Source organism: Ruditapes philippinarum, unplaced genomic scaffold (genome assembly GCF_026571515.1).
Source record: "Ruditapes philippinarum isolate M1 unplaced genomic scaffold, ASM2657151v2 ctg21897_1_1_1_1, whole genome shotgun sequence".
NCBI lineage: Eukaryota > Metazoa > Mollusca > Bivalvia > Venerida > Veneridae > Ruditapes > Ruditapes philippinarum.
In genome coordinates, this window is record NW_026856845.1 from 1 (window position 1) to 12,179 (window position 12,179).

Consider the following 12,179-nt stretch of genomic DNA (forward strand, 5'->3'; position numbering starts at 1 on the left):
TGTGTTATTTCTTTTCAATTGTTGTTAGTTATACACGTACTTCACTTTAAATAGCGACAATATATAAAATGCAAATACTTTCAGTAACAATAAAAATAGTCTTTAAAAATAGTCTTTGAAACGGTTTGATTGTCAGAAAAGCGCTATACTTACTGAATCATTTATAGTGATATTTAAGGAAATGTCTGAACAGTCTAAGAAGCCAATCACATAATTTGTGTTATATGTAGAATTTTCTTTTACCATGATTGTATAGTTATCTGAAATTTCAGGAAAACATGTCTTGAAATTATGATGTAATACAGAACCTTTTATCTACGTATCTATATGCGAGTGTGCGTGCGTGTATGTAGGTATGCATGCCTGCGTGCGCGCACGTACGTGCGTGTGTGTTTGACTTTGATTGATTTTAAAACATGCTAAGAAGATATCAACAGAGCAAAGACCCACATTTGTATTTACCTATTTTGCTATAGTTGTTAATACATCTACAAAAACATAACATGTTATACGATAATGGGATAGTATTATAAGGATATAAAATGTAAGATTAAAAAGATACATAAATAGACTAACGAAATCAAAATATTAATGATATTTTTAATTTTTCTCACTCACGCAAAATGCCCTTTTAACAAAATATTCCATTTTATTTGTTTGTAATGTATAGACATAACATTGTCAATCATTTGACGACCCCATTTATTCAAAATAACCCTTTCTTATTTCGATGATAAAAGAATCCATTTCTTATATCTGAACTGTAATGCATGTATAATCACAAATGAAACTTATAACCAAACCCAGTTTAATAAAAACCATATAACTTCACATTACACATCAAATTATTTTTTTTTAATTTCTTTCACAGTTGTATTTAAGTGAGAAAAAAACTTTTCCACCGTAGCTTCAGAAACAAAACAAGAAAATATAGATAAGCTTCAACGACAAAATTGTGATACACATGCCTTACAACGTTCATATGTTCACGTTTAAAGTCAGAAAGTAACTTTAAAAACATGGAAGTATAAAGGCTCTAATATTCAAGTCTAATGAACTGCAGCATGTCATTAGACTGCTGTGTTTCGGTATACTCTTACTTTTGACTCTAACTTTAGTGTTCAACATCATTGGCGACCAATGAGTCGCAACATTTCATTTTTTTTAAAATGCACTTCTTAATCGTATAGACACTTAATAATTAAGTAGAACACTTAAAACGTAATAATTAAGTGTGTAAACTAAATGTAATTGCCATGCCTTATTAGGACATTGGTACAATTCTAAGCGAGAACTAGGTCAGCGTTGCTTCATACCACTGCTTTTATGGCGGGGTCATTTTGTTTATAATTTGCATGGAAAAAATAGAAAACCCAATATTACGGTAATTTTGAACTAACAAATGTAAATAACAAATAAATGATTGTCATTTAAACATTTATAACTTAATGCAAAAAGGCGAATGAAGGGTAAAGTTTCATTCACCTGAACATTTTGTATAGGGGTTATGATGTTATTTCACTTCACATGAAACCCTCAAAGACAAAATTACAGAGAAGAGCTAAGGTTGATATCACAAAAACCATTCATGTCCAATATTGTTCATACAATTGCAGCATTCAGCGGTACACGACGTAAATAAGTGCGCTTTGTCACCAGATTAACCTTTTCTATTTATATATATTGACTGACGTAAGTAATAGATGAAAAACGCTTCCAAAACGTCACGCATTGCTTTGTAAACAACTTTCTATAGGCTGGAGGCGTTCCAGTGGGGTCAAATGAGGTTAAACCCACAGTCGCTTCCTGACGGTCGCTTCGTTTTCGGTCCTTAATTGCTAACATTGCACTTAACACTGGGAAGGGCTACATCTAGTGTTACTTGTTGCCCAACCAATTTGCTTTTTGTTATAAACTCATCATTTGTATAATATTTGACACGTACTCGTATTCTGTGCAATTAAGTATATTAAACTAAACTAGCTAAAATAAAAAACTTAATAAACACTAACATTGACTTAATATACTTATTTCATTACCGTTATCTTTGATCGTACTTCAAGCTCCGATTGTATCATTGAAGTTTAGGGACGGCATAATGTTTCTTCATAAATGACAGTGACACGTGGTGTTTAATAATCCTCTCACAGTGGAATGGTAAAATTTTAAACTAAATTACTGTAAATTTTATCGTCACTTAGTTATTATTAGAATATCAGTCAATTTTGTATATACAAATGATATAACGAAATGGTGTTTTACTTACTTTTGACTGGAATTGGGGCGTAATAGTTCGGAGATGGTGATAAAGTTGCGTTTTGAAATATTTGGAACCATCCGTCTGTAGCATACATCTGTAAAAAGAAAAGAAGAAAAGACCCTATTATTTAATGGATGGGCCAAGATAATATTTGTACTTGCTTTAGGTGATTTAACTGTGAAAATAAAATGTTCTTATTAAGATAGATTTATTTTTTGCGTATGCAAAATAAAAAAAATGTATAAGATAGTAAGATATTACTGGTATGTAACACGTATTTGTAACACATTCGTATTTCGTTAATATACGTTGTTACAAGTAGGGTCATTTAATTATTTTGGTTAATGGAAAAGAAAGGCGTTCGATGCATGGTTATAATATTTTCATTTAGGCTGATATTTCCTTCAACCTTTCCCTTAGTCCGTCTGTCTGTGTGCCTGACTGCATGTATGTATATCTGTCTGTCTGTTTGTCTGTCTTTTTATTTTTTTGTCTGTTATACGTGTTTCCAAACAAATACAACTTTGTGGCAAAAGTTAGTGAACGAATGAGATAATAATGCATTTCACGGTTGATGAATGGTACAATTGTCATTTAAAGTAGATAGAACTACGATGGGCACATTTTCAAAAAGTATTTCAAATATTGATAAAAATATATAAATATATATGTTTCATTTGGATTTTCTTATAAAATACTGCTTGAAAAAAATATTTATAAAGTTCTAAGTGATTTAGAATGACCATGTATCGGATGTATATCAATTGTTTGTTCAGAATTCAGAAAACCAAGTAAAAATTGCGCTGCAGTCTTGTTATTTCGTTTATTTCTCATCTACAAATTTCATATAAATGTAGCTATGCATAGCGTAGAGATTCTCAACAATTGTGTCCTGTCAATTTCTTTAATCCTGAATTTTTACTGTAATACTAATATTTTACTTTAACCGTTAATGTCTCGTAATAAACTTGTTTTTGCATGTAACTTTCGGAAACTCTGCCGTCCATGACGTCGCTAAAAATGGAGGCGACTTAACGTGACATGAGAGCATTTAGGTCCACAAGGTGAACATTTTCTTAACAACTTAAATTAAATGAATGTTAATATTTTTTTTTGTTATTTTGATATTATTATCTGTTATATAAATATATGTTATAACAGATCATGTATCTCACACGTGCCAACATTCCAATAAACATTTTTTTGTGTTGTGTTGTTATGGCTATATACTAAATACTATCGACGTAATTATTCATTGTACATGTATAATATATTTATAGACCATTTCACTTCAATAGATATCATTATTTTGAAGATAGTGGTAGTGATGATAGCAGCGGTAGTTTAAAGTATTTGCTCTCGTTATTGTTGCTGTTGCTGTCGTCCTTTAACTTTAGTACAACTTTTTGTACATCATCTACATCACCAATCACTAACAATATTTGCCTATGGCTGTATACACTTTTATGAAATAGTAAAAGTTGGTAATTATCTTAAGCCAATAATTCTGACAATGTGTTTTGACAGAATTATGATCCTTTTTGAACTTGAAAATGCCTGATTGAAGTTTTGCATGCAATATTAGTGTTCAAAACTAGCAAATGTATTCGCTTAAATCTTAATACACGTCTTTGGGGTCATAGTTGAGGGGCTACTATCCAAGGCCTATAACTCTGACATGGATTTTGACGAAAATATTATCCCTTTTGAATTTAGAAAATACATGGTTAAAATTATGCATGCAACATCAATTTTTAAAGCTAATGAAGGTATTGATGCTTTCACAAAAAAAGAATAAAATATAATAGATAGAAATATATAAATCAGCAAATGTTTTTTTAGTTAACATAAAAGAACGTATTCCAACATGGCTTTCTTCCAGTATATTTGGTCCAATGTTTACTCCATTTCCTTTCTGAAAAAGGATAAATCTTCAGAAAGGGGTTCTGCACTATTTGATTTTAAATCATTTAGAGTTAGCAAACTCTATTATCACTATATTTGCAATTTAGTCATCGCTTAGTGCTTCTGGTTATACAAGCTGACAACTGTTTATCTTTGGGTCATATAACCTCAAAATCTGCATCAATATACATGTTGTGCTAGCATACTTAAATAAGAACAAATGATGACCTTCCAAAATTTATTGTCTTAAATCGAAATTTTTACGAGGTATTGATGGTAAGGCCTAGACCATTAACATGTACAAAATCAAAACTGACTGGTGTTTTGAAATTTTACTCGAGTCTAAAAAATACCATAAATAAAGTTTATTTCAAATTTAATCCCGTTGGAATATTCTCTTTTTTATAATTTGACTAGAAAAGAACATAACTCTTATCACAAATTTGTCGATTATATTAAAACCGAACTTAAATATATTTATGATTACATCTTCCAAAAAAAGTTTTTCTTTATCAAAAATCTACACAATCAATGAAATCTTTATTATAATTATACATTTTGTCTAAAATTTATCTGAACTATCTACCAATTAGTCGTTTGTTATTATCTTCTATTGAGGTTAAATATTATAAACTTTGTATGAATATCTTTAACCATGTCTTTCGAAACCATTTCATTGATAATTTGTTTTTAAAAATGTTAAACAATATTCGTCAATGGCACAATTGTCTTCAACAGCAATTTGTGTGTTTCAAAAGGACATTAGAATATGACAAATGTCAAAAAAAGTCTTACAAAATTTATCCTGTGGAAATAAAGAATCTGCGGACATACAGAAAGATAGTCGGATGTACACTGCCCTCTCATATAGTGCATCAAAATCAAAAAATAAAAATCGGATATAAAAAAAATGGACCTCCGCGAGTCGGATGTGTCGCCTTGTGAAAAATCTAGTTTAGGAGAAAACTCAAAAAATAAGAAATTGTGCACTACACTTCTTCTTAATGAGATCCATCATCCTATGAAGTTTCAAGTCCTTAGCTTTTATACTTTAGGAGAAATGGCCTGGACAAAAATAAAGTATGAAAATAAACAAAGACCAATAATTCAAAAAATAAGAAATGCAGAGTACCGGCTCATGTGCACCGCACTTTTTCTTAATGAGATCTATCATCCTATGAAGTTTTAAGTTCATAGCTTTTATTCTATAACAAAAATGGCCCGGACAAAAATAAAGTATGAAAATTAACAAAGGCAATAACTCAAAAATTAAGAAATGCAGAGTACTGGTTCGTATATACTGCACTTTTGGTCATTATAAGAGGCATGCATACCAAGTTTGAAGTCAATCCGCCTTTTTAAAGGCGACACAAAAACTTTTATTTAAAAAGACAAAAGTGTTAAATGTTTAAACTTCTCTTGCAAAATTAAAAAAAATAAACGCTACTCTTTAGAAAATATACAATACATTTTTACATTTCAGCCGATACATTTCAGGAGCACCATGTCATGTATCTGATACTTCACTTAACAGAGATATGAAGGACAAAAGGTTGATGATGTACTTGAAAATTACTGATTAAACTGGTTGAAGAACGTCTTCTGTTACAAATGTGATTTTATTATTTCAACCCCTGTTTTGGTCAATCACATTTGTAACACATTTTATCAAATGAGATCAAATTTGCAGCACAAGTGTTTCAAATATGAGGGTCAAATACTGGTACAGTACAAACTATTTTTAATACTCAAATAGCATTGAAAAAAAATCCATAATGATACCTCAACACTGATAGATCTGGAACATTCTGGGTAACGATAAGGATCAGTTGAGTTTTCCTTATATTTTACTTTTCCATTCGTCGAGTTTATTTGAAGCCGACGGTCACTGCCGTCTGTTAAATGAAACGTGATGTTCCTGTATTTATTGTTGCAGTCATAATCATGTATAGAGCTCGGTTGCCTGGAAAAAATAACAAGCTAAGATTTGCATGTACATACGGAAACATGGTGCAATAATCGGCTACTTTAGGAACAAGGTAGGTGAGACAGGGGAAAGACACGATATCGATGCATATAATATATAAAATATATCATACAAATGTTCAATATAATATAATGATATAGCTAATCACTGTAAGGCAACTAATAAATATATTGAATGATTACAAACTAAAGAAAATTAACCCGTTAACCATTTATTGTTAATTTTATTTCAAGTTTGATTAGGTAAATGTCACATGTTCAATAATGTTAAAGTTTAAGACATTTCCATATGTCATGTTAAAAGACAATAAAGCTTAAATAGGTTATATTCTCCTCTTCTCAAATTGAATGTTTGGTGACTCTTGTTCAGATTTCCGAGAAAGTACTCATTGCCCATACACTTTAACCATCTTTTGCTTCTTTTGCTTTTTTTTATAATAAGAACAGTTAAACAGTGATATAGTATTTTAATGGACGTCAAAATGCCAACATATTTAATTTTTGTTATATTTATCATTACTTCAAGTTAAGCACGTTTTAAGTCTTCCAATATGAACAAACCGCTTTGTCTATAGACTTAAAAGAGTATGACTCTACTTGTAGAAGAACAACATAATTCTCCCTTTTTAAATTTAAAAGAAGCGTAAGGCCATTGATTTTTTTGACTGATTAAAACCACGTACATAAACCTAATAAATAGAGAAATTATAACTTCTAGACATTTTACATTTAAGCAACAATGTACGATTCAATGTAAAGACCGTAACCAAAACAAGGACTTATATAGGCAAAACGTGTTTCCACAGTTATAATATGGGGCACACTGGATGTTAAACGTACCATGTTTAGAAATATACATTACGCCAAATAAGAATAAAGATTAAATCAGGTTAAAATTTGCCAGAATCTTAATCAGCTCCTAAACTAATGCCATTAGTCTGAGGATTTCTGCAGATGCTTTTGCACGAAAATAATAAATTCGTTAGTGTTATTTCTGTGTGTTAATTAATTTGTTTTTCATATAAAAAAGGCCATTTTTCTCGTGCTTTTTTGTGATATAGCGATGTTATTTAACACTTTTATACAAAAGGCAGTCATTGCATTCAATATTTTTTATTACGCTCCGAGTCACGAATATTGAAAATGTTCACAATCAGATCGTGCTTGCATGAATATATAATGAATATAAATATCATTTGTGTTTTTTTTTTCTATGTTCACCGATGGACGATGGGGTGGTGGTGCCGCAAGTGGTGTTCTTGTTTTGCTTTTATGTTGGTGTTTTTATTTGTTTTAGCGTGTTTCTTTCCTTTTGCAACACTCTTATATAAAACAATAGAATAGATAACTTAATTTATGCCTTATATATAATACTTACGTAACTGGAATCCAACTTTTCGAAGGGAAACTAATGTCTAGATGTCTCAACTTAAATATCGGCCTTTGATTGTTGATGTCCTGAAAAATTGGATGCAAAGTATTTCAATTTTACTTTAAATTTGATCTAATTTACGCAATGTTTCAAAAGGTTTCAAAAGTATTTATTATAATTGCGTCTAAGCATCTTCAGAATTGTTTACTGTCGTAAGTAAAATGAAGGACGTAAATTTTTGAACGAAATACTGTGACGTCATGTATTTCAGCAGGAATAATCAAATCAATCAAAGTTTATTGATTAACGTGTCGTTGCCCTGTCCTTTTTATGTTTGGGGTCCGCCTGGGCTCCTTGCCATTGGTTCTTGTTGCTGGGTCATATGGGGGTTGCGTTCATTGAACGCCGCCTTTCCTTGTTGATCTTGTTTTTCATATTTTACTGATGCAGTAAAAGATAGAAAACGAATTTTATTATTTAGTTACGCCAATAAAAGTAAATTATTTTTTACTCTTGAACGCCGACTGTAATATTTTCACGACACCACTTTCCGATGTTCTCTTTCTTTCCCAAGTACTAGTTGCTTGTTAGTTAGATTGGCAATTGATTTATTTTAAATACATGTATCTATATTTCTTATCTCATATGATTTATCTGCTTTAATTATTGCTTACGTTTTTCCAATTAAAACTTCTCTGTGGCTCTGAATTGCAATATATAGAATTCTCATGCACAATATCAATAAGTAGTAGTTACAAAGTTTTGTTTATGGTTATTATAGACATTAATTTGTATATGTTTGATGAACCACTTAATGTCATAATCTTATAGTATTTTAAGCTCCCTTTTTCGTGTAAATTCTATAAAATTATATGTGATTCTGTACTGTAGTTTAGTGTCGGCTCGGACCTTTAAGGCCAGTAGATTTATCTTGAAGGTCAGCGCTTGGCCTGAACAAAAACATTGTCAGATCAATAACGAAATATACATTTTGCCTTGTTATATTTTTCTGGTCCTTCGGAATCATTGAGTACATCGCTTTTAAGTGTTGAGAATTGAGTACCGCTCAAAGTCGGTGCTAGGGGGCTTGAGGGATGTTGCAATTTTTCTTTATCCCTCATATACAGGCTCATTCTAAATGCTTCCGAGCGATCTCTTTTTAACAGATATTTATCATAGCGCAATGTTTTATTGTGGATGATTTATGCAATGTCGTATTTTGCTTTTTGCCACACAAATGTGAAATGAGAAAATTCAAAGACACAAAAAGTTGACTTGACGTACAGTTGTGTTTTCGCATGTTAACATTTTTCGTGTCGAAAAAATGCCATTTTGTTAACCTGCTACCATACATGTGAAATAAATCTACACATGCGTAACCGTAACACAAAGATGAAAAAAGGCAACAATTTGAAAAAGTGTTTGTGTTATCATCTGTTATATTACATGAAATGTTTCAAGTAATAAGACATATTTTAAACGGTATCGATAGACCGGGTAACCTTACGTATACCATAACCAATTATCTACTATTAAGAAGTATTTTGTCCATCATGAGCAACTGTATATTATGTGAAAAAGCTGATATGGTTTTGAATGTCTTAGGGGTTATATCATCATATTTATAGCTCTGTCACTATTTCTTGTCTCTTGTGTTGTGATCTTGTTGTTTTTGTTTTGTTTTTAATTCAAATTATTAACAAACGAAAGGTTTAAATCATGTTATAGCAGTTTTTCAATGAAAAATCGTGACGTGTGGCTCGGGTTATATTTCCAAAAGACCGTTAATATAGTGTCATATAACCTGTCAAAAATCTTTATTACAAATAATATATAATATATGCGTAATTCGGAATCCGACAACAAAAGTGAACTCAAAGGTTTATGATAATAATGTTCAAGAAAAAACTGTTATATTTGTATTGATGTCACTGAGAAATGAGATGAAATCTTAGTCCAAGTTAATTAAATATATTTTGTTGTCATCATTTTGTGTTCCCAAAATGACCATGTATGAGAGCCGACAAAATCCTCAATGATCTATAAAATATCAAATTGACAGAATACTTTGACAACACATGTCAATTTCATACCTCGTATATCTTTGTATATTTATCGCGATCATCATATATGGACAATACAAGGATTAAATACATACCTCTATATTTATTGTTATTGTCATATATGGATGACTGGCATTTGGAATGTACGGCACGATATTTTCAGCTGTAACATTAAAACTAAAAGTCTGATTTGTACATTGCTGGTCGATATGAGGCAGCTTTAGCATGCTCAGAACACCAGTTGTGTTGTCTAAACTCATAGGCTCATTTACATCATCTTGTAGTCGATAACGTATAATTTTATTCTGGTTGCTCTTGTCTAGGTCTGTCGCCTATTGAAATGAAAGTAAAGTAAAATGCAAACATAAAGTAAAACAGTCTGGATGTAAATTTGTTATCACGAGTGCTGGGTCTAATTCAAAATAGATAAAATCATTAGATGACAATTATTGTCGTTTATACATTTATTTTAGTTCGATTGTGTTGGAAGCTGTAAGCTTATTGAAACACTCTCGAATCCGTTCCTTGAACCAACCAGTACTAAGTAATGAATGTAAGGTTTCTTGCTCAATGAAACAACGGCTTGTCTATGATATGGTTTGAACCAACGCGGTCAGCAATCCTTAGATCACTAGTCCGAGGTGTTACCCACTCGGCCACGACGCGACTTCATTTTCACTATTTCTATATAAGTATGTTACAATTATTTCATTACAGCTAATTAACGTAAAGATATGAATTATATAAAATATTTTAAAGAGTTTTTAAACGGAATGTTTTGTAAGGACTTTAGTTCTTTCAAGTTGTTTATAACATTTAAGAGAAACATATCAGTTTTCAGAACTAACTTATACTAAACTTTATATGCTATATTGATACAACGGTATTCGAATCAGTCGCTTAAACAGATATTTGAATAGGAAACTGTCCAGTTATTTGTTAGATAAAATAAGCATACCTGTACTTTGTAGATATGTGTGAGATATTCTAATGGTGTGTCTTCAAGGACTGTTATATTGAATTTTGTTTCTGGTAATATCGGACGATTATCATTTATATCTTCAACGTTAATCGTCACGAATGTTTGGTTCGTTAGAGCAGGTGTTCCTTTGTCTTTTGCAATAACAAAAAAAGAAATATAGCCTGTATCAGGAATCTGTTCCCGATCAATTCCTGTTGTAGATATATTACCAGACATTCCATCCACACAAACATTCATTTTCCTGAAACTAATTGAGCATTTATTTCAAAAGAATATTCTAAAGTTACTTCTTATTCATGCTAAACGTTTCCTTACAGGAAAGAAAAAAGTGGAAAAAGATCTCCCCTCAATGATATAAAGATGTGTTTACCTAGACATCTTTTGTACAGCGACACTATTAAGCTGGAAATTGTGCTGTCATTCGTTTCAATTTAAATGAAAGTGAAAAACGTCAAGTAAAAAATGAAATTCTTTTATAACGTTTCATATTATCATAATCATTAAAGGTGCAAGCATCCAGATGAGTCAAAATATTTAAAGGCAATCAAACTTGAGAAAAAGTACCAAGATTAAAGAAAGCTAACGATTCAAGATTGAAGTAATAATTAACATGCTTTGTGCAAAAATGACTGATTTTGCAGTAGTTACTGCTATTATTCTACTCCATGACAAAAAGGGCTACATATGCACATTTTGACCTTCTTTCGTAATTTTACGTGGATTTTAAGTGCCGTTTGCAATTTGTAAAGTTCTTTTTCTGTTCACTTCACAATATTTTTCTTATAATTACATTTTTATTAATTTTTATGAAAGGAAGCATCAATTTGGAGGCGTGCTGCATTAATACATTTTATAGTAAGATAAAGTCTTATCTCGTTGTTGCTAACCTTGTTCATTCATGCCCAATTACTCCATATCTGAACATGTGGGCGGATATGGGATACAATATTGTTAAAATTAGAATGCATCTGTTTTAATGGAACTATATTTCGTTTTGTTTTCCCCATACAAGTACATAGTAACTCGGCTTATCCGTCAACAGAAAAATTGCACATAATCAAAGTTTTGGGACCATTCGGTTTAAAATGTGTCAGAGTTTAATCGTATACATATACATGCACAGTGCATTAACTGAAGTTTGCCTGTATTTGTTACATTTGGCTCGATTTTTATGAGGTTTACCTATTGTGACGATAGAAAGGGATAGCACAGATGCTCGTTTTTTGGTTACTTTTTTCTGGGGTTTTATATTGTGACAACAGGGGACTAGTTTTTTGCTTATGATGCAAAAGAGAAAACACATCAACACTCGGCAATCTGATTTATACGCCGGAGCTATGCCCCATCGTACAAATCAGATAGCCTCGTGTTCCGATGCTCTTTCTATTACTTGTTCATATACATATATATATAATATACATGTTAATTAAATAAAATACAAATAAAGCATCCTTAGTTAACACCCAAAACGATTTTATAAGGCGGACGAGCACCACCTAGTCCGATGTTATTTTTTAAACTAATATCTTACCATTTACTGTCGTCGTCAATAAAGTACTCAACTTTGCCATTTTCATCCTTATCAGCGTCTGTGGCCTTTAAAATATATTT

The 12,179-nt window shown here is 31.2% G+C and overlaps 1 protein-coding gene across 1 annotated transcript; it reads right to left on the reverse strand.

Moving 5' to 3' along the window:
* Positions 1 to 153: 153 nt before the first annotated feature.
* Positions 154 to 12,161, reverse strand: LOC132747898 (cadherin EGF LAG seven-pass G-type receptor 3-like; the record flags this gene model as incomplete). Its single annotated transcript, XM_060737426.1, has 7 exons — positions 12,100 to 12,161; positions 10,545 to 10,815; positions 9,682 to 9,918; positions 7,530 to 7,609; positions 5,948 to 6,128; positions 2,267 to 2,354; positions 154 to 260 (listed from the first exon to the last, which is right to left on the reverse strand). Coding segments are annotated over exons 2-7 (954 nt in total), but the record flags the coding sequence as incomplete, so codon positions are not given.
* Between the last annotated feature and the right edge of the window lie 18 nt (positions 12,162 to 12,179).